This window comes from Pan troglodytes, chromosome 6 (genome assembly GCF_028858775.2).
Source record: "Pan troglodytes isolate AG18354 chromosome 6, NHGRI_mPanTro3-v2.0_pri, whole genome shotgun sequence".
In the NCBI taxonomy this organism is placed as follows: domain Eukaryota; kingdom Metazoa; phylum Chordata; class Mammalia; order Primates; family Hominidae; genus Pan; species Pan troglodytes.
In genome coordinates this window covers 139,198,653-139,223,181 of record NC_072404.2, presented here as the reverse complement: position 1 = coordinate 139,223,181, position 24,529 = coordinate 139,198,653, and the positions used below count along the sequence as shown (strand labels likewise).

The 24,529-nt window shown below is 36.8% G+C and overlaps 1 protein-coding gene across 1 annotated transcript in view; it reads right to left on the bottom strand.

Moving 5' to 3' along the window:
* Positions 1–361: 361 nt before the first annotated feature.
* LOC738764 (hyaluronidase-4-like) overlaps positions 362–24,529 on the bottom strand; it is a 36,662-nt gene continuing 12,494 nt past the window's right edge. The window contains exons 2-5 of the mRNA XM_001139800.5: positions 18,177–18,282; positions 14,822–15,773; positions 10,412–10,501; positions 362–910 (exon numbers count right to left, since the gene is read on the bottom strand). Coding sequence (XP_001139800.4) covers positions 470–910; positions 10,412–10,501; positions 14,822–15,742 — 1,452 coding nt within the window. The 5' untranslated portion in view covers positions 15,743–15,773; positions 18,177–18,282 and the 3' untranslated portion in view covers positions 362–469. The remainder of the gene's footprint in view (positions 911–10,411; positions 10,502–14,821; positions 15,774–18,176; positions 18,283–24,529) is intronic.

Below are 24,529 nucleotides of genomic sequence, written 5' to 3'. Positions count from 1 at the left end.
TTGTTAGTTTATTGGGTCTTTAAAAAATTTTTTTTGAGACGGGGTCTCACTTTGTCACTCAGACTGCAGTGCAGTCACACAATCATAGCTTACCACAGCTTTGAACTCCTGGGCTCAATGATCCTCCCACCTCAGGCTGAAGTTGCTGGGACTACAGTCCACACCACCACACTCAGCTATTTTTTACATTTTTTGTAGAGATGGGATCTTGCTATGTTGTCCAGGCTTGTTTATTGCTTATTTATCATTGTTCATTTTCCCACAAGTATTTAAGCTCCCTGAGAGCAGGTATATTCACTTTCTTTTCCCTATTGCCTTGCATGAGGTAAACACCCAGTAAATAATTGCTATATCAATGAGTGGCATCAATGACTAACTTTTTTATTTTTATTTTTTACTTTAAAGTCAATACATATTTTGGGAGAGGCTTGAGGTTGAAAAAAATCAACACTTGCTACTGTTTGGTATTTCAAGGAAAAATTGGCATTGTAGTAAGGGCTAAAATTTTTTTTAGCAGAATCACAGAAGAAGCCATACTGAGAAAAACTAATAAATTGAAGTTAACAGTAGGAGCCTTATTCATCACTCTTAGGAGATCTGAAGAGTTATCATGACAAGACGGTCCATGCCAGCCGTAATAGCAGTGACACACAAATCCATTCTTCATGTCTTTTATTGTCTTCTGTTTATTATTTTCAGAAATGATGAATCTGAAACTCTTGTTTAGAACATATTCCTTACCACTGCTTTCAGGCATATGCAGATAGAAGGAGGACTCAGGTGTTTTTCGAATACATCTTCCATGATTGTTACATAGACTCTGACTGCAGAGCTTGGCTGCAGATGTCACATTCACAGCATAATGGCCCAAAGGCCCTCGGATAGATTGCTGCACAGATAAGCAGTTCTCCTGTAGGAAAAACAGAAATCTACTTAAAGCACTCTCAAAGTGTGATTCCATAATCCAGGCAGTATTAATGCCTAAAGTTTTGTATTTGGTAAGGCTGAGGAGGAGGAGCATTTGTGTGGATTAGCTATTTAAAGGAGGGACTAAGCCTTTATAGGGTCATGTGAGTAATGAGCCATGCCTTTAATTGGGAAGACTATGACCCAACTAAATTCGTATCATTTCCAGGTGAAGATGATCTCACAGTGTCCCAGTAAAGACTGTTCCTTAATGTAAAGATATATTTGTAGTGATACTTTTAAAACATATCATTAATATGGGGATGGTTTGTTAAAATTGAACTTTAATTGTGAAACATTTTCAATGTTGATACTCAATATATTTTAACATTAGGTCAGATTTTTCAAAAACTACCAAGTCATCCTATTCTTCTCCCTACCTCTGAAGAGATAACAATTCTCCTAAAGTTGATGAGTTCTCATCCAGGTTTTTAGAGGTGTGTGTGTGTGTGTGTGTGTGTGTGTGTGTGTGTAATTATGAACAAGAGGGAGTATTATTTTGTGCTTTTTAAACATTTACGTATATATAATCATGTAGGATATTTTTGCAATTTGCTTTTTGAACTTAACATTTTCCATTTTTTATGTTGATACATGTAGCATTTTTCCATTTTAATTGCTGTTCAGTATTTCATAATATAAATATAACATACTTGTCCATCAGTCAGTTTTTAGGAGGTAGAATATAAAAGATCATTATTTACACCAAATGCTAGTGTTACTTGTACATTGTATATAGGGTCCGATGATAATAGGTAAGAATGTCTTCCCACAAGTCTACCATTGGGTATTTCATTGGTGTGTCCATAGCATTGGGCTTTAACTCTAGGACACATTTCTACAGATTAATGATCACATTGTGCAGCTAGGATGGGCAAACCTAATTGAAATGATATTATCAGCTAATCCAGAAGAGCCTGGCAGGAATCTTGATAAATGTCTGCCTTGATCCATACAGGTAGGACCATGGAAAAATTCTAGTAGATTAATTAATAACATAAATTGAGTTTTCTATTAGCATTTAATTATTTATTTTATCAATATTAAAACTAATTCATAATTAAAAACCAATTAAGCTTAGAACAGTGGGATATTTTCTCAGTAAGAGGAGGCCCCAGAACTGTGACTCCATCTGGTAAAGATTTGGGAGATTCAAATTGAAAGTCATAAGGCAGAATAAAGCTCTTAATTGACAGGTAGTTGAACAAGGCCAGCACTTTGGCAATAGCAAATTCTGAAGATCATGTAAGCAATATTATTTGTTACAGGCACATTCAGTCGGAGGCAGTCTCATACTATGTTTAGAAACACATGCTGTTTTTAGTCAGGACAAGACTCCTTGTCTGAGGCATCTGAGGAGGTTTCTAAGAAACACACAATAAAATAAAACAGGCAAACAATTGAAGCAAAGGAAAGAAGGAAGGGGAAAAGGGCAGTTGGGAAGGAAAAAGAGGAAGGACGAAAAAGCAACCAAGAAAGACAAAGGTCAGCAGGAGTCAAATGAAGACAACATAGAACACTGGCAAATATAATCAACTTCAACTTGGGCATTCCCTGTTCTGTTGCAGCCACCCTCCTTGAAATACCTTCTTCACTTAGCTTCCAGAACATCACATCCCTGTTTTATCCCCAACCTCACTAGATGTTCCTTCTCAGTCTTCTTTACTGGCTCCTGTTCATCTTTCCTACATTTAACACTGAAGTGCCCCTGGCTTAAATCTTAGACCTCTTCTCTTCTATAGCTGTACTATTTCACTGGATAAGCTCACCCCATCTCATTACTTTAAATACAACCCCCAAATGTGTACCACCCAGACCTTATCCCTGAATTGATTATATACCCACCTATTTACTTCACATCTCTACCTGGATGTCGTACAAGCATTTCAAACTTAACGTACTCCAACATAATCTGACCCTCTTCCCAGACTTCCCCATCTCAGCATAAGCCAACTCCCTCTTTCCAGTGCCTCAGGAGCAAAACCTTGGAGTTATTCATCACTCCTTTTTCCCCTTACAGTTAATCCATCAGCAAGTCCTTTTCAGTCTACCTTCGAAATATATCCAGAATTCAACCCTTGCTACCATTCTGTTTCAGGTCACTACTAGCTCTCGCCTGGATGATTGACTCCCAACTAGTCTCCACAATCTGTTCTAAATACAGTAAGCATACATATATTTCTCTCTATAATTAAGTAAAATAGGAATCAATAATAAAAGAAGTAGACACAAAAATCCTAGTTTTTTACAGATTAAAAATATCCTCCCAAGTAGCAATTTGGTCCAAAAGGAAATTTTTAAAATTACAATTTCAAATTAATTAGAAAAATAAAAGCAACTGGAATACTACATGTTAAAATGTGTTAATACACCCAAAGTGATTTTCAATGTCAATGCCTAGTCATAAGTGCTTTTGTTTACCGGGCAATCCAATTATCAAACCAGAAACAAGGCATTTTGGCATTGGCTTTCACCTGGACTCCCATTCAGCTCTACAGCACTGTGTACTGGTAGCTGATGGGGTACTGAGTGGCTTGCTTTCCACTTACGCTTTTTTCCATGCTTCCTGTTCCCCCAACTCTCTGCATCTTCTCAGTTATTTTTCCACCCTTAGAAGCTCCACCTTAGTTGCTACCTGCTGCATTGAATCAGTGCATTTCCTATCTCTATCTCATTATCAGAAGCTGGTCACCAATTTCGCAGAACCCAGCAAGTGACATTCTACCCATTATGGCAAACTTTCTTGACTTTCAGTGTATCTGGAGCGTTAGCTAGATATATAAAATTAGCTTCTAATTTTAAATCTTTATCCAAAGAAATGTGCACCTTTTTGTGGAAGTTTATCTTCTACTCTGTCTTTGGATCTGAAAAAAAGTCCTAACATTTTAAAGCATGCTAATACTAGATGCAAAAGTAACACTTTTTATTGCAATAGTTTTGATTATTTAACATAGAGGAATAAAATAATAAATTTAACAAGCATTCAAGAAATTAGAAAAATAATTTTTTAGAAAGCAATCTCATGAAAAGAAATAATAAAGTTAAAAGTATAAATTTATGAATTAGAAAATTGAATTGATAAAGAATAGGTCTTCAAAAAAAGAAAACCATCAAACATTTATATCTGACAAGCCTAACTAATCAAAAAAGGAAGAGACATGATTGATTGATTGACTAAGTGGTTCAACTCAAGCTCCAACTCATTGATAATGCATAGCTTGAAGCATCTACCCATTGTTTCACCCTTTGTGACATGGTTGATTCTTGAGGCATAGTCAGCCCTTATCATAAAACTATTAGGTGTGACTATATCCACCCTAAACAAAGATATCCCCAGATTACCACCCAGAAGCCAAGGACAAAGGCCAGATCTCTCTTTGGGAAAAGCCAGATTCTTTATAACCCATTGTCTCTCCATCTCACTACCTCCTCTTCTATTTTACTATGAAAGTTTTGATTATATCAACCTTAATTATTGCTTCTAGAGTTGGATTTGTCAGCCTCTTGGATGTGATTACATGGCTATTTCAGCTGCTCTAAGGAAAGATGATCTGTATTTAAAGATTTACATCAGGAATCTAAAAGAGAATTTTGTCTATGTGACAGCTTGGATTTAATCAGACCATCCCAAATACATGCTTCAATTGGGGGAAACCTGTTACACCATTTATATGTAACCTGGTTAAAAAAAAGACAGGAACTTTACATATAATTTATAAAAATCTAAATACATTATATATATATAGATATAGATTTATCATAGATATATATATATAGAGAGAGAGAGAGAAAGAGAGATTTCACCTGAAACCCAAAGCTGAAGACAGTGGGGTTGACAACTAAGGAGTTAGAGACATTTACCCATCTCCAGCATACATAAATGGCTAGAAATTATCAGGGCAGAAGGAATATTCTGTGAAAGGAATTTGAAGTAGAGAGCACTGTCCTAGAACCCCACGGGAACCACTGGGAGCTTGGAGGCTGACATGTTTATTTATTCACTCTGCAAATATTTATTCAGCACACATTACTATGCGCAAAGCTCTGCTACAGGTTCTTGGAATAAAGACACTGAGGAGAGATGACAGCAGTGGGAGTGGCCTGCCTTCATGTAATTTAACAGAACAAGGGTATAGGAGTATTTTCATGATCCAAGTAGATTTTACAGAGGTAGCCAGGCATGCATCTTCCTGAAAAGTCCAAGGGCAAAGGGAATGTAGGAGGTACTTCTGGGGAAGAAGTAAAGGGGAAGTTTCAAGGTGGTAGCTAAAGCCTGCATTGTTCAAAGCAGAGAATGGTGTCATGTGCTGGTGAGAGTTGTGGGGAGAAGGGGGTTTCCTGTAACCAAATTGCAGCAGCGCTTCATGTAAGAAAAAGTCAGCCACTAAATGGCAGCCGTATCAAAAGGCTTTCAGCAGGAAAGATAATTACTGATGTCATTAAACTTAAAAAAATTATATTGCCACCTTTTCTCATCCTCATCCCCATCTTCTAAACCCATCTTTGAATTAGCTGAACAAAAGAACTCACCATACCCCTCTTCTCCACACCTCAGATCCAAGCCTGGTGCGTGGGGAAGAGAGGTAAGAAGTAATAATCAACACTTACATGGCACTTGCCATCTGCCATGTACAGTTTTAAGTGCTGTACATATATCAATAGTGTAATTCTCATAAAAGTCCTATAGGAGAGATACTATTATTTCTTTCATTGTACAGATAAAGAAATTGAAAAGTCAATTACTTGATCAAGGTCACACAGCTAGTAGGTGACAAAAAGTGAGCATTGAAACTCAAGCAGTCTCATCACAGGACTCCTGTTCTTAACAATGCTGACATCCTAATTTGTGTCACACTGAATGAAAAGAGATTGCTATTTTTATATTTTATAAGACTAGACATTTTAATTCCTGAAACTGAGACTGTTTGTTAATGCCTGGAAGTGAGGCAGAGCTGTGGTCTCAGAATTTTCACTTAAGCAGTGGGATGGATGACCATACTCAAAGGCAGCTTTAGAAAAGTAGTAGTTATTTTGTGAAAATTAATAGAGTTATTTTGTGTGTACTATCTAGGTAACTCGGGATAACCTAGAAGAAATGAATAAATTCATATATATATAAATATATATGTGTGTGTATATATATATAAAATATATATGTGTATATATATAAATATATATGTGTGTGTATATATAACTTCTAGAACTAAAAATGAAAAAACAAATAGAATATCTGAATAGACCAATAACGAACATGGAGACTGAATCATTAATCCAAAAATTCCCAACAAAGAAGAGCCCTGGACCTGAAAACTTCACCAGTGAATTGTGCCAAACATTAAAAAAATAATGCTAATCTTTCTCTAACTCTTCAAAAATATTGAAGAAAAGGAAACACTTTCAAACTCACTTTATGATGCCAGCATTACCCTGATACCAAAGCAAGGCAAAGATGCTGTAAGAAAAGAAAATTATCAGCCAATATCCCTGATGAAACTGGATGCAAAAATCCTCAACAAAATAATAGCAACCCAAATTCAATAGCACATTAAAAGTATCATACACCATGATCAAGTAGGATTTATTCCTGGGATGCAAGGATGATTCAACACACACAAATCAATAAATGTGATATACCACATAAACAGAATGAAAAATAAAAATCCTATGATCATCTTACTAGAAGCAGAAAAAGCACTTTTTAAAAATTTAACACCCCTTCACAGTAAAAACTCTTAAAACAATAGGTGTAGAAAGAATGTGCCATAACATATAAAGGCCACATATGACAAGCCCATAGCTAACATCATAGTCAATGATGAAAAGTTGAAAGCTTTTTCTCTAACATCAGAAATAACACAAGGATACTCACTCTAATCACTTCTCTTTTATTCATTTTAATTTAATTATTTTTCTTTAACAGATGGAGTCTGTCACCCAGGCTGAAGTGCAGTAGCATAGTCATAGCTCACTACAGCTTTGAACTCCTGGGTTCAAGTCATCCTCCTGCTGTAGCCTCCTGAGAAGCTAGGACTACAAGCACACACCAACACACCTGGCTAGTTTTTTCTTTTTTACCTTTTGTAGAGATGGGGTCACATTATGTTGCCCAGGCTGGGTTTGAACTCCTGGCCTCAAGCAACCTTCATCCCTCAGCTTCTCAAAGTACTGGGATTATAGGCATGAGCCATCTCATCCAGCCAACTCTGACCACTTCTATTCAACATAGTACTAGAAGTCCTAGCTAGAGCAATTAGACAAGAAATAAAAATGAATCTGAATTTAAAATTATTCTTGCTGCAGATGATATAGTTCTATATATAGAAAACCCTAAAAACTACAAAAAATGTCATAAGTAATAAAGAAATTCAGTAAGGTTGCAGGATACAAAATCAACATACAAAAATTAGTTGAATTTCCATCTATTAATAGTGAGCCATCTGAAAAGGAAACTAAGAAAACAATTCCATTTACAATACCATTAAAAATAATAAAATACTTAGGAATAAACTTAACCAAAAAAGTGAAAGACTTGTACATCAAAAAACTACATAATATTGATAAAAGGCGTTAAAGGAGACATAAATAAAAGATAACCTATGTTTATGGATAGAAAAACTTAATATTGTTAAAATGTCCATACTATCCAAAGTGATCTGCAGGCTTGATGCTATCCCCATCAAAATCCCAATGGCATTTTTTACAGAAATAGAAAACAAAAAACTAAACTTTATATGGAACCACAAAAGGCCCAGAACAGCCAAAGTAACCTTGAGAAAGAAGAACAAAACTGGAGGCTTCATATTTCCTCATTTAAATATATATTACAATTCTACAATAATTAAAACACTATGTTTCTGGTATAAAGGAAGATATACAAGTCACAGGAACAGAATAGAGGGTCCAGAAGTAAACCTACACATATATGATCAACTGATGTTTGACAAGAGTGCCAAGAACACAACAGAGAAAGGATAGTCTCTTCAAGAGATGGAGTTGGGAAAACTAGATATCTGTAGGCCCAGAAATGAAATTGGATCCCTATCTTATACCACACACAAAAGTCAATTCAAACTGGACTAAAGACTTATTTAACATTAGACCGAATACTGTAAAACTCCTAGAAGAAAACATAGGGAGAATGCTTCTTGACACTGGTCTTGGCAATTATTCCTTAGACATGACACCAAAAGGACAGGCAACAAAAAGAAACATGGACAAATGGGACACATCAAACTGAAAAGCTGTTGCACAGCAAAAGAAACAGCAGTATGAAGAGATAACCTACAGAATAGTAGAAATATTTCCAAACCATATGTCTGATAGAGGTCAATATCCAAAATATATAATGAACTTCTATGACTCAGCAAAAAATATATATAACCCAATCAAAGATTAAGCAAAGGACTTGAACAAACATTTCTCCAAAGAAGACATACAAAGAGCTAACAGGTATATGAAAAGACGCTCAAAATCATAATTATTGGGGAAATGTAAATCAAAACAATGAGCTATCACCTCACACCTGTTAGGATGGGTATTATTTAAAAAATAAAAGATAACAAGTGTTGAAGTTGTAGAGAAATGGGAACCCCCATACCCTGTTGATGGGAATGTTAATTGGTACAAGAGCTATGGAAAACAGTTTGGAAGATTCCTCAAAAAATTCTAACTATAATAACTACTATATGATTCAGTATAAATGCATATATACTTCTGGATATATAAAAGAAGTGAAATTGCAATCTCAAAGAGGTGTCTGCATTCCCATGTATATTGCAGCACTATTCACAATAGCCAAGAAATGGAAACAATCCAAGTGTCTGTTGACAGATAAATGAATAAGGATAATTCGGTATATACATACAATGAAATATTAGTCAGCCTTTTAAAAGAAGGAAATAATGTCATTTATGACAACCAGATGAACCTGGGGGACATTATTCTGTGTGAACTAAGGCAGTCACAGAAGGACAAATACTACATGATTCTACTTACGAGGTATCTAAAATAGCCAAACTCGTAGAAGCAGAGAACACAGTAATAGTTGTAAGGGGCTGAGGGTGGGAGAAATGAGAAGTTGTTATTTAAAGGTTGTAACGTTTCAGTTATGCTAGATAAATAAGTCCGAGATATGCTAGTTTAGTTACGCTAGATAAACAAGTTCGAGAGATCTCCTGTACAACATAGTGTCTATGGTTAACAATGTATTAAGCACTCCAAAATTTAAGAGGGTAGATTTCATATTAAGTGTTCTTATAATAAAAGGGAGATTGGTAATTTTTTTTTTTTTTTTGAGATGGAGTTTCACTCTTGTTGCCCAAGCTGGGGCGCAATGGCACAATCTTGGCTCACCGCCAACTCTGCATCCCAGGTTCAAGCGATTCTCTTGCCTCAGCCTCCTGAGTAGCTGGGATTACAGGTGTGCACCACCACATCCAGCTAATTTTGTATTTTTAGTAGAGACGGGGTTTCTCCATGTTGGTCAGGCTGGTCTCGAACTCCTGACCACAAGTGATCCACCTGCCTCGGCCTCCCAAAGTGCTGGGATTACAGGGATTACAGGCGTGAGCCACCGTGCCCAGCCAGAACAGAGTAGATTGTTAATAAACCTTTATATACAAATAGATTTTTCTCCCACATGCATTTCTATAATAGGTAATCAGCAAAGTAAAGAATCATTTTTGGGCCAGGTACAGTGGCTAATGCCTGTAATCCCAACACTTTAGGAGGCCGAGGCGGGCAGATAGCTTAAGGCCAGGAGTTTGAGACCAGCCTGGCCAACATAACGAAACCCTGTCTCTACTAAAAATACAAAAAAATAAGTCAGACATGGTGGCACATGCCTGTAGTCCCAGCTAGTCAGGAGGCTGAGTCACGAGAATCACTTGTACCTGGGAGGCAGAGGTTGCAGTGAGCCAAGATTGCGCCACTGCACTCCAGTCTGGGTGACAGAGTGAGACTGCCTCACAAAAAAAAAAATAAAAAAAAAAGAATTATTTATCATTTTTGGAGAATCTGCCCTCAGTGCAAATGAAATAATTATTCATTTTTAAAATTTATTACTTTTTGTTTGTCACATATATATTATGCCATTTAATCTACCAAAATCCTGCAGAGGAGGTTTTATTTTAGTCTAATTTTTTAGATGGAGAGGCTGAGACTCAGAAATGTTAACTAACATGCTCAAAATTACACCCCTAGGACATAAACATCAGTTTCTCACTTAGCTGTCTGATTAGAATGATTGTGCTCTTTCTACCCTTCTACTAACCACAATGGCTGGTATGGAGTAGGTGCTCAATGTTAGACCCTGTACTTTTTGAATTTCACTAAGGTCAAGTAAGCAGATAATCAGCAACCATTTGACTCTGATGCGAAAAAAAAAATGTTTTTAAACCAATCTCAAAAGTATATTCAAGTTGCTGACAGAGAAATCATTGCTTACCTTTGAAGCAGAATATTCATATCCTCCCCACAATATTACTCCTGCTGCCCCCAATGCGGCACTTTCGCCAATTGTATGCACTAAGTCCTCCTAGAAAAGAGAGGCATCAGGAGTAGTTTCCACCAAGTCAAATTTTGTCAGTGATAATGCAATAATAAGACTCAACCCCTCAACTGTGATAAGGAACATGTTAATAACGATATCTTTGTTTCCAAAACAAAGGACGTACCACAAGGTAAATACTGCATGATCTCACTCAGATAGAATCTGAAAAAGTTAATCTCATGGAAGTAGATAGTAGAATGGTGATTACCCGAGGCTGAGGTGGTTAGGAGGGAGAGGGGATTGAGGAAATGTTGGTTAAAGAATACATAATTACAATTAGATAGGAGGAATAAGTTCAAGAGATCTATTTTATAGCATGGTGTCTATAGGTAATGACAACATATTGTATTCTTGAAAAATGCTGAGAGAGTGGATATTAAATGTTCTTAAAATAAAAATAACTGTGAGGTCATGAATTTGTTAATTAGCTAGATTTAACCATTCTACAATGTATATGTACCTCAAAACATTATGTTGTATACGATAAATACATACTACAATTGTATATGTCAACTAAAATATAAATTTTAATACACAGAAAAAAAGGCATTTCTTTTAAATAAAGCTATCATACAAAAAATAAAACAAAAGAGCATACCAGAATTGGAAAAGGTGATACTGCCTTGGATTCTTAGATTTATTTGAGAAATACTTACAATGTTCCAGGCAATATTCTAAACACTGAGAATATAAAAATGAAATAGATTTCAATTCCTGTTCTTGAAGGAATGCTTTTTAGTCTAATGGTTGAGACAGACATATAAACAAGTGACTATAATACAATAATTTTTATATTAGTAGCACTCACAAAGCATATATAAATTAGAAGTGCTTAATACTTCATGGAAGAGTCTGGCAAGGCTTCCTTAACACGTTAAATTTCATATGACTCTTGGGAATGAGAATCAGTAGACTCTTGAGAATGAGTATGAATTCACAAGACAGTCTAGAGAGAGCAGAGTTTTATATCCACAGGAAGAATAAGAGCAGAGACTTAGATCCAGGCAAAATCACAGTCCATCCAGAGAACTCCCAGTACTTCCTTGTGGTAAAGCACACAGAATTTGGAAAGTAAAAACATATGAATTTCTATGTATAAACAGAATCCACATACAAAGAGAAAAATGCTGTTTTAAAGTGTTAAGACAACTGGTCAGGCGCAGTGGCTCATGCCTGTAATCTCAGCAATTTGGGAGCCCAAGGCAGACAGATGACTCAAGGTGAGTAGTTCGAGACCAGCCTGGCCAACATGGTGAAACCCTATCTCTACTAAAAATACAAAAATAGCCAGGCATGGTGGTGCCTGCCTGTAATCCCAGCTACTCGGGAGGCTGAGGCAGGAGAGTCTCTTGAATTCAGGAGGCGGAGGTTGCAGTGAGCCGAGATCCTGCCACTAAACTCCAGCTTGGGTGACAGGGCGAGACTCCATCTCAAATAAATAAATACATAAATAAATGTTAAAAATTTAGTGCTGGAAAGACACAAATTTGCAACTTTGATTTTTTTTTCTTTTTGCATATAAAGAATGCATTGGAGGATGGGTAATCCCAGCACTTTGGGAGGCTGAGGCGGGTGGATCACCTGAGGTCAGGAGTTTGAGACCAGCCTGACCAAAATGGTGAAACCCTGTCTCTACTAAAAATACAAAAATTAGCCGGCGTGGTGGCACACGCCTGTAATCCCAGCTACTCAGGAGGCTGAGGTGGGAGAATCACTTGAACCCAGGAGACGGAGGTTGCAGTGAGCCAAGATCATACCACTGCACTCCAGCCTGGGTGACAGAACGAGACTCCATCTCAAAAAAAAAAAAGAAGAAGAAGAAGAATGCATTGGAGGGCAAGGTCAAGACAGTACAGGCAGGAACACCAATTAGGAGGTGATAGAAATTGTTCGGTGAGAAATGATGATGCCTCAACAAAGGCAATGTAAATCCTTGTAAAGCAGAGGGAACAGATTGAAGAGTTATTTGGAAATAAAGATGGATAAGTTTTAGTTACCCATTGGATAATGGAAAGAGGAGAAGGGAGGCAGCCAAGTGACTTTCAAATTGGGTGACTATACAGATTACAGTTCATAAAGATAAGAAACCGAGGATGTTATGCTAATGTATATAGGCCAAGAGCAAAGAAGTAGGAAATAGGGAGAGATGGGAGATAAAGGGGATGACCGATGGCGCAATCTGCATTCTTTTCTCCCCTACAAGGTATGGAGAGTCAGAGATCCAGTGCAAAGGTGGAGTGCTCACAGACTGCAATGAGTAAATTGTCACGCCACTGTAAGCTTTCCTGCGTTATAGGAAGGTTTCAGGAATACTGGCATTTATGTTCTGCAATTTGTCTAAGTAATACAACAAGAAAGGAAATCATTCTTCCATTATACTGACTAATATCACATTCCTTAAACCTAAATGTAGTCACTTATTTTAATTGTGACACTCCTGAAAGCAAATACCAAACAGGACTGGTTTAAAAAAAAATGCGTTGGAAAGTTATGTTACTTAGACCAAAGGTGAGAAAAACCCATACTGTTTTTTGATATATGATACATGGAAGGCAATAGGAAAGCATTAAAACAATGCAATATAATGCTCAGGTAATTCTATATATTTTGGTGAGTAGAGAATGCAGTCTATTGATTTCTCAAGTAGAGCTCAGAGGTGATACTTAGCATATAATTTACTTTAAAAGTCTAATGTACCCACAAAAATTAAAAATAAAAAAGATTAAAAAGTCCAATAGTACAAAAAATAGGAAAGCAATGAACAAGGCTTTTATGAAAATGTGGCTCATCTCATTCTCCCATTTTCTCTCAAGGTGAACTCTTTGACTGCATGAATTATTATTATTTTCTACTGTTATTACTAATAACATGTAATTCCTGACACAAGGTAGGCACTCAAGAATTTCTCAATGAATAAATATAACCCAGGTTTTTTTTCTGAAAAGGATTTAAGAAAGTAAAGTGATTTGAGAAAGCTGGCATCACTTGAGGAATACCTTAGCAAGAAGACTTTGGTAGGCATGACTGATATCCTAAAACACCTGGACAACTGCCTTTTGAAAGAAGGATTTGCTGTATTCTATGTTGCACCAGAAGGTAGAATTAGAACTAGTGGTACAAAGTTATTAAGAGGAAAAGTAGATTAAATATACTCAAAAACTTTCTAGGAATTAATATTTCCCCCAAATGGCAGTTTCCCTTCTAATATAAGAAGTGCCCCCATCAAAAAGTGTTAAAGTGTAAGAAAGTGTTTTTATTTGGTTAGGAGATGGGTTAGTGCCCATGAGATTCTTCCAAATTTTTGTCATAATGCTATGATTCTTTTCCTTCTAAACTTATTGAATGAATAGCCCATTCTGAATAATACTGAGTAATCCTGCAAAGATGAATATGTCAAATCTAATTAATAATTGGATTTTATTCTGAAATATTTAGGAAGAGTTGCTACTGCTTTTAAATGGCCTTATCTCAAACCTAAGTGGTCTAAGTGAGCTGTGTATTGTCCATACAACAGCTCTGCTTCTGTGTTGGGTACTGGCATAAAGTATTGTTGGCTCTCAGGTATGGATGGAGATTTGAGGATTTTCTTATCTAGCCACCTATCCAATGATTGAATCCTTACAATAATGTCCTATGTGACAATCTAGTTAAAGTTTGGACACTTGCCATGTCTTCAAACTTATTATCTTCTAAACAAGCTCATCTCCACATCGGTAGGCTTCCAGCTTTGTGTTCAGTCTGAAGACAATATCTGTCTCCTTATATAAACCAGTTTTAATGCCTTGACAATAACCACTAGATTGCATTGTTGACTGTTAAAGACAAAATCAAGAGAATCTATGTAATTTTTTTAGTTAGCCTAGCTAATTAAAACATACAAATGCAATATAATGAGAAATGTAGTTGGCTAATAATTTACCCTAAGCTCTATGTTGCACGTTTTTGATTTGGAAAATTGCTGCTACCTTTTCATATTAAGAAGTTAGTTCTAAAATTTCTCTCTGGTTAAAATTAATCTGTCTGTTACATTATTTAAGTCAAGTTTAACCTCTGTTCTGTAGGAAACTCCTGTGAATGCTAAGCTGGTAAGAATCATTATCCAAAAGTGTTAAGTGTACATCTAATTGTCAGTGACATTTTTCAGAATTGAGTTGACATTTGAAGAAATATACATGTTTAATAAGAGAACAGCATTGTATTGCCAAGGGAAAATAAATATTCTAAAACATTTATGTATAGGCTTTATATAGTTATTCTACCGAATTTCCATTTTTTTAAAATGTGAGTGACTGTGCTTTTCCTTACCTGTGACAGAGCTTCAGTACGATGCAAATAAAATGGTCTGGAAAAAATAAAAACTGGCAAAACATAGTCATGTCTAGCCATTTCAGCAACCCTCATGGCTTCTCTAACTTGATAGTGAACAAATTTCAAAGCATTTAAGCTTGACTTCAGTATTTTATCCAAATGTATTGAAGGATAAAGTGCTGCGCTTTTTTCCCACAGCCACAGGAGTTGGTCATTGCGGAGAACTTCATCCTTTGGACAATTACCTGTGTACGTCTCTGGATTTATTCTGTAATCATAATTGTAGCAGTCTGGATAGAGATAAAAGCCCCATAAACATTTTGGTCTCATTTCTAAAGCCAATGTGAGAGTAATGTTCATGAAATTTTTTCCAGCATTTTCAAATTCCTCTTGGGCAACTGTTTCCACTTTCATTTCTGACCAATAAGGATGATGGTTTCTAGTGAAGGCTAAAGAGTGGTTTTTATATATTATTCTGCTGCCCCGATTTCTATCCCATTGGGGTTTCCAACTTTCCCAGTCAATAACAACAAGTTCTTCTGATCTCCACCAAGGGACACCTTCTCCAATGTCATCAGCAGTTTTCCTAAGGTGTTCAGAAAGGCTCACATTCTGCGGTATTCCTCCATTAAAGGATTTTCCATCTTGAGATAAGTAAGGGTAATACCCTAATTCATTTGGATAAAATATGGCGATTTTTGACCCACTCTGAGTCTCTAAAGGATTTGATATAATGTTAAATACTTGAAGATTTATAGCCATGTTGAAGAAAGGCATACAATACATTGTTGGGGCTGCCCAGAAAATGTTGAAAGGCTGGCTCTTGATCACCGGAGGCATTGCTGGTTTGAGGGCTGCCTGAGTTAATAGGATAAAGAGTGGTAGCACTCCTAACCACGCCACCCATGGGTTACACATGGCTTGAGGTTTTCAGCATTACAGCAGTCTCCTTGAAAATAATAAGCAAAATATCATACATAATGGAGTCAAATGTCTCTTAAGTTTTGTGGTATACAATGAATAGACCAAATATTTTAAAATATCTTTGAGGCTTATTAATATCTATGCCAATTTGTAGTTTCATATGAACAAGGGAGGATGAGTGAGGCAATTTTTTTTTACTTGAAATGTGAAAAAATATATATACTCAATAAAAACTATAAAAAGTTTCACACATTTGTCAGCTATGCAAACTCTAGCTGCTAGCCATTCTGGTTTTAATTTCCTACGATTCTGAATACGCTAACCCAAACCTTCTTGTACTGACAAGCCTTCACTGGCTCTAAGAGGAACTAGAAAAGGAAGTCTGAATGGATTGTCATATCTCCTTATTGATTACTTACAAAGTGACTCCAAGAACATGCCCACTTGAAAATTAACAAATATTGGGATTTTAACGAATATTAAATAGAACAAAAAGAAATAACTAACTGTACTAACAGTAAGTAATACTTTACATGCAATTTGAAATGCACTGGCTTCAAATGTTTATTTTTAAAACAGAGAGCAGTTACCCTTGCAACTAGCATAGGCTGAAATAAAAAACAAGTAGAAATGTTAATTACCCTGTGTTGATTATGGATTTTGGTGCTATCATCTTCTCTTAGGCATATAAACAAGCCTAAAATCCTATTAGTTCTTTAACTCCAGTGGTTTTCCTATAAAGAAACTGGATTGTATATTCAGCAGTTAAACCCTAAATAAAACTTGTCTCTTTAGGCCCCTTTAACTAGTCTGTTGGGACGAAAACTGCCAAAGAATCTTCCCAGAATATAAGGACTATCGAATAGTTGATGCATTCCAGCCAACAAGATCTCATCCTGAAAGCAATATGGTTTCAGTTACATATCAAAATTATCTTATCGTATGGATTTTTTTAAATAAAGGAATTTATTTTAAACAGATTTTTCTCTGATATAATTAAACTCAGTTTCTTTTTAAGAATCATACATTGTTTCTCATGTAGTTCTTGGTGTCTTTATTTAACGTACTAAATTCAGGAAAGACACCAACCAAAATTGTACACTAACTCTCACAACATAGCACCCCAAGTTTGTAAAGAAACTTGAGTTCAAGTCGTACGCTCTCTGTACACTGAATTTTTAAATTAACAAATGTGAATGATAATTTACTCTTTTAAATAAATTGGATATTATTGAGACAATTGCCTTCATGTGGAGTGTGTATTATAGCACCAGATGAATCTCTAAGCTATCAGAGATGGTTTTTCTCCCACCACTCTTCTCCAACCATGGGATCTTAATTTGACTCCCACTCCCCCACAAAAATATAAAGGCAAATCTTCTTCATTCTTTATTTGTTGTTCAGGGAAAATGCAAGAATATCTACTCTCCATAAATATTATTCTTTACCTCCCTCTGGTCATGACTGCACATTGGGTATATATATGCCTAATAAACTGACACCCTTGGGAACAAAAAATACCTTTTTAAAATGTCATATCACAATAAATTTTTTAGAGCCAAAGGGCCTAAAAATACAAAATATTGTACTTTAGTAAAATACTGTTACAAATTTCCTCTTCTAGGAGATTTTCATTATGTTTTCCATGTATATAAATGATACACAATCATCTATTTTACTAGCTAGCCTATGGAAAAATTATTTTGGCATTATTTTGGTCCCTAGTCTACATTTTATAACAGACTTCTACTACAGTAACAAAAATATGCATTATAATGGTATGCATTTTTAAATATAATGAATTCTTTCTATATGCTGCTTACTGAGATTTTATTTTTTCTAGCTATTTTTATTACTCAAAATACAAAACTAGATCTACATTTTTCCACTTATAAAATATATATACTAATACATGCATACATATATACACACATACACTTGAATTTTTATTCAACAAATCTGATATGTTTCAGGCAAGTAGCCAGGTCTAGTGAAGCAGTGAGGAAAGCAACATAATTCCACACATTGCAAAAAGGTATAGATACCAGCCAGACGCAGTGGCTCACACCTGTATTCCCAGCACTTTGGGAGGCTGAGGCAGGCAGATCACGAGGTCAGGAGTTTGAGACCAGCCTGGCCAACATGGTGAAACCCCATCTCTACTAAAAATACAAAAATTAGCCACGTGTGGTGGTGTGCACCTGTAATCACAGCTACTCAGGAGGCTGAGGCAGGAGAATCATTTGAACCTGGCAGGCAGAGGTTGCAGTGAGCTGAGATTGTGCCACCGCACTCCAGCCTGGGTGACAGAGTGAGACTCCCTCTCCGACAACAACAACAACAACAACAAAAAAGGTATAAATACTTAGATGTAAAATATAAAACTATAAAACTCCTAGAAAATAATATAGGAGAAAATTTAGATTACCTTAGACAAGCAGATGACTTTTTAGATACAATACTAAAGGCACAATCCATGAAAGAAATAGTTGACAAACTGGATTTCATTAAAAACATCTCATCTGTGAAAGACACTGTTAAGAAAATGAGAAGACAAGCCACAGACTAAGAGAAAATATTTGCAAAAGACATATCTAACAAAGAAGTGTTATCTAAAATATACAAAATCTCTTAAATTTCAACAACAAGAAAATGAACAACAGATTTAAAAATGAGCAAAAGGCTTGAACAGACATCTCATCAAAGAAGATATACAGATATGAAAAGATGCTCAACATTATATGTCCTTAGAGAATTGCAAATTAAAACAGCAATGAGACACCACTACATGCCTATTAGAATGGCCCAAATCCAGAACAATTCCAACTCCAAATGTTGGTGAGGATGTGTAGCAACAGGAAACTCTCATACATTGCCAATTGGAATGCAAAATGCTACAGCTATTTTGCAAGACAGTTTGGCAATTTCTCATAAAATTACATATACTCTTACCATACAATCCAATCATTATGCTCCTTGGCATTTACCCAAACAACTTGGAAACTTACGTCCACACAAAAATCTGCACAAGAATGTTTATAGAAGCTTTATTCATAATTGCCAAAATCTGTAAGCAACCAAAATGTCCTTCAGTAGGTGAGTAGATAAATGAACTGTGGTACATCCAGATCATGGAATATTATTCAGTGCTAAGAAGAAATGAGCCATCAAGCACTGAAATGATGTGGAGTAAACTTAATATTACTTAGAGAATTAAGTAAGCATCTTACTAAGTGAAATAAACTATCTGTAAAGCTTACAAGATTACATATTGTACAATTCCAACTATACATGACATTCTGGAAAAGAAAAAATATGGAGACAATAAAAAAAGTTAGTGGTTGCCAAGGGTTGGGGAGAGGGACAGATGAATAGGTGGAATACAGTGGATTTGGAGAGCAGTGGAACTATTCTGTGTAATACTTTAATGGTGGATACATGCCGTTATACATTTGTCAAAAGCCATAGAATGCACAACACGAAGAGTGAACCCTAATGTAAACTATAGGCATTGGATAATAAGAACATGTCCATGTAGGTTCATCAGTTATAATAAATGTACCACTCTGGTGGGGCATGTCAATAGCAGGGAAGGTTGTGATGTCAGGGAGAAGGGAGTATACAACAAGTCTCTCTACTTTCTGCTCAATTTTGCTAGGAACCTAAAAGTGCTCTGAAAAGTAAAGTCTACTTGAATGAAGAAAGTTATAGATGCAATTGCATTCACTGCTACTATGTTTGTAATAGAAAATCCTAGAAACAACATCTATGTGACCAACAAGGAGTTTCTTAAATATATTGTGACTATATTATGGTAATTACACCAAATATTATAGTATGAAGTAACACGGGTTTTTTTTTTCCAGTTTCTTGTTGTCTTTCAACTTTTTCATTCATTTTGCCATGAAACCCCTCACAAGAAGAAAGTCAGCTTTAAAGAGCCAATTTCAGATTGACACCTGTCAAGTAAACATTTTCTGCTTCTCTTGCAGCCACTGATACCCACACTTCAACCATGCAGGAACCAGAAGCAACCTAGTATTTGGGGAAAAGCACTTGGCAAGGGATAGAGAAGAAGTGAAACACTCCTCGTCTTTTCTCCTGGCAGATTTTCTTCCATCAGATTTAATCCAGAAGAACGAAAAAAGAGTTAACTTTTACTAAACTTTGAATTTAAATTTATAAACCTAATTAGTGACCGAAGTGCTAAAATCTGGTTGTTGAGACTAAGGATCTGTAGGTGACTATAACTTTGAGGGGTTTAGTCTGCTCTTCAGTTTGATCTGATGGCATATGCTTCAATCAACTGGGGCTGTTCAATAAATTGTTAATGGAAGGGACACTTGCTCCCTCCCTGTCCAGTGGGATGTGACAGGTGAGAGAGAACACAACTAGCAGGTAAGAGAGATGCAGAAGAAAAGGTCCTAGAGATGGATGGTGGTGATGGCTACAATGATATGAATGTACTTAATGCAAGAAAGAATGTTGCAAATGCTGGGGGCAGTGGCTCACACAAGTAATACCAGCACTTTAGGAGGCTGAAGGGGGCAGATCACTGGAGGCCAGGAATTCTGAACCAGTCTGGGCAACAAGGCGAAACCCTGTCTCTACAAAAAAGAATACAAAAATTAGCCAGGCATGATGGTGCATGCCTATAGTCCCAGCTACTCGGGAGGCTGAGGTAGGAGGATCACTTGAGCCTGGGAGGTGGAGGTTGCAGTGAGCCGAGATCACGCCACAGCACTCCAGCCTGGGCAATGGAGTCAGACTCTGTCTCAAAAAAAAAAAAGAAGAAGAAAAAAAAGAAAGAAAGAATACTGCTGCAAGGGAAGCAGTGCACGCAGTGCACTTGGAGGACAGCCAGTTTTCTATTACAGCAAGAAAATACAGAGAAACTCAGAGAAGATGTATTTGATCTAGGGGATTCTCTTGATTGGAGATTTTAAGTTACAAAGAACATAATGGACAGGTTTTCAGGGTCAGGGAGTGGCATGATCTTGGCTCCATTAGAGAGTGTAAAGAAGAACACACAAAAGACAAATAATAATTTGGGAATTTGGACTTCATGTGTTAAAGGCATGATGGAATGAGTTCTGATGGATTCTTCAAGGGAGATGAATAATCAGTTCCAATTATATCCTCCTTCTTGTCAGTGGTACTATGGTCTGAATATTTGTGTCCCCTCAAAATTCATATGTTGAAACCTAATCTCTAATGTGATTATATTAACAATTGGGCCTTTGGGAGATGATTTGGAAGGCTCCGCCCTCATGAATGCGATTAGTGCCTTTATTACAAAGGCCCCAGAGAATGGCCTTTACCCCTTCCACCATGTGAGGAAACAGTGAAAAGGTGCTCCAACTAAGGAGCAGGCCCTCACCAGACACCAAATCTATTGGGACCTTGATTGTGGACTTCTCAGCCTCCAGAACTGTGAGAAATAAATTTCTGTTGTTTATAAGCCATCCAGTTTAAGATATTTTTGTTATAGCAGCCTGAACAGACTAAGACCATTGGTATCTTAGACATTCTGTAGTGGGAAGATCTAGAGAGAAAGGGCATCAGCTTTCTGTCTAGATCTGTCAGAGTTCTATGAGGTCTCTTTTCAGTTCTGCCAAGGACAGCGTCCAAAATGAGCATGAGGCTTTACCATGCTTTTTTTCATACATTTTCTGCAACTGAAATGTGAACCTACTGAGATGGTCTAAACCAGAAAATACACACACACACACACACACACACACACACACACACACGTGATAATACATATAAAATATGTGTGCATGCGTGTGTGTGTGTGTCCATATTTCTATGCAACCGGGAATTTCATTCTTTCCACTCAAGGATAGCAAGTCTTATCAGGGAAACACATTCTTATGTACTATGAAATCACCAATCACTAAGTTCATTATGATAAAGCATTGTTAAACCTAGGACCCAGTAAAAAAAAAATCACATTGGAATTTGCAAGAACTTTTAATCAACAAAGGTTTACATATATACCATAAAGCCTTTTGTAATGTATTATCAGGCATTCCAAGCAAAGATGAGATTTTCTTTTATGGAGGGTCTTGTTTGCACGAAAGCTTGAGCCCTGGCTGGGCAACTATAGTACCTCATGCCTGTAATCACACCACTTTGGGGGGCCGAGGTGGGAGTATTGTTTGAGCCCAAGAAGTTGAGACCATCCTGGGAAACACAGTGGGAGTCTGTCTCTACAAAATAATAATAATTATTATTATTATTATTATTATCCAGCTAAAAATATTAGCTGGATGTGGTGGCATGCACTTGAAGTCTCAGCTACTCAGAAGGCTAAGGCAGGAGGATCACTTGAGTCTGGGAGGTTGAGGCTACCACGAACTATGATCATGCCACTGCACTCCAGCCTGGGTGACAGAATGAGACCCTGTCTTCAAAAATACATAAAAAATAGGCCAGGCACCTTGAGAGGCTGAGCACCTTGAGAGGCCAAGGCAGGTGGATCACCTAAGTTCAGGAGTTCGAGACCAGCCTAACCAACATGGTGAAAACCTATCTCTACTAAAAATACAAAAATTAGCCAGGCGTGGCAGCACACACCTGTAATCCCAGCTACTCAGGAGGCTGAGGCAGGAAAATTGCTTGAACCTGAAAGGCAGAGGTTGCAGTGAGCTGAGGCAGAGGTTGCACCACTGCCCTCCAGCCTGGGTGACAGAGCGAGACTCTGTCTCAAAAAAAAAAAAAAAAAAAAAAAAAAAAAAAAAAAAAACCTTAAAAAGTAAAAGTAAAATTAAGTCAAAAATTTTTTTAAAAGGAAGTTTGAACTCTAATGATGACATCCAGCATTGATCAATTTTTTTCAAACCTGCAGATTATTTATGGTTTTAGTTTTCTCAAAGAGATAATAGTAGTAGCTTTTATGAAAAGAAAAAGAAGAGAAACATTGATTAAAGCAGACTTGATACAAAAAAGCATTTTGCTCAAGTTTGCCTGTATTTTAAATTTCTGATGAGAAATTTAAAGCCAGGTCAATTCAGATTAGATTCTTTTCGAAGAAATAAATGATTCTCTAAAAAGTCTATGAGGTTTATAACTCCTTCAGAAATAAGCAGGGAAATTGCTATATATCATATAAGCTTTAAATCTGGGGAAAAGAAATTGTATGCAGTAATGTAATTTTCCCCCAAAAGGTCCAGGAGCTGGGGTAACTGTAGGACATCTATAAGGATCAACTGAAGGACTTCCTGTGGAATAACTAGGCCAATCCTGTCCCTTCCCATTCCCTAAGTACTAGGAGTACCTGACTGAGTGAAGCTTTTTCACTAGCCTGAAGCCTTGAGCACTGCTTTCTAAAAAGTGGTGTGACCATCTGGAGACAGCTACTAGCCTGGCCACTGAGGTGAAAGGAAGAGAGAGAGACAGAAGGAGTACGAGAGAAATGGAAAGCAAGGGCCGGGCCTGGTGGCTCATGCCTGTAATCTCAGCACTTTGGGAGGCTGAGTTGGATGGATCACCTGAGGTTGGGAGTTTGAGACCAGCCTGACCAACATGGAGAAATCCCATCTCTACTGAAAAAAAAAAAAAAAATACAAAATTACTTGGGCGTGGTGGCGCATGCTTGTAATCCCAGCTACTTAGGAGGCTGAGGCAGGAGAATCGCTTGAACCTGGGAGGCAGAGGTTGCGGTGAGCCGAGATCCCACCATTGCACTCCAGGCTGGACAACAAGAGTGAAACTCCGTCCCAAAAAAAAAAAAAAAAAGGAAAGCAAGATTATGGCTACATCAGACTGCCACACTAAGGAGTAATGGAGAAATTGGCAGTATTTCCCAAGAATGAGCTACACTAAATACACTAAAGCCTCCACACGAAAGGAAAACCTTCATTACTTTGGCAAGGTTGGGGCCTCCTTCCTGCCTACCTAAAGCCCACCTATGGAACTTACTTTGGTTTCAGCATCCTCCTTTCCCCTCCATGTTCCAAGGCCAGCTGCTCCCAGTGCAACACTCTTACCTCATCAATAATTTGATTGATCTCTGTATGTACTATTATGCCAGCCTCATCTTGTCTTGATTATTTCAGTTTTGTTGATGAGTCTTGAAATCAGATGGTATAACTCCTTCAACTTTATGTTTCTTTTGCAAAATTGTTTTGGATACTCTAGATCCTTTGCATTTCCATATATATTTTATTTTATTTACTCATTTATTTATTTTTTCGGACGGAGTCTCCCTGTTGTCACCCAAGCTGGAGTACAGTGGCGCAATCTTGCCTCACTGCAATCTCTACCTCCCGGGTTCAAGTGATTCTCCTGCTTCAGCCTCCCAAGTAGCTGGGATTACAGGTGCCTGCCACTACGCCCGGCCTATATTTTAAAATAGACTAGTCATTTCTACCAAAAAAGCCTGCTGATTCTTTTACTGCAATTTCTGCCTTTTAACTGGTGTGTTTATGTAATATAATAAATATATTACATAATGTAACAATTAGTACAGTGGATTTTGAGTCTATGATCTTACTTCTTATTTTCATTTTGTATCTTCTCTTTTTTATTAAATATCATGCCTTTCTTGCTCTTTCACTTTATCTACTGCCTCCATCATTCTATTTCTTTTTTATTATGTTGTTAGTAGTTGTTCTGGGACTGATAATATAACTTAAATTATCAATGTCTACCTAGCTTCAGTATTACTGTTATTCATACTTTACATTTCATACCTATCACTTTCCACTTCCCACTTTTCAATTCTCACTTCCCCCTTCACATTTTACACTCCACATTTCAAAAATGTAATAACTT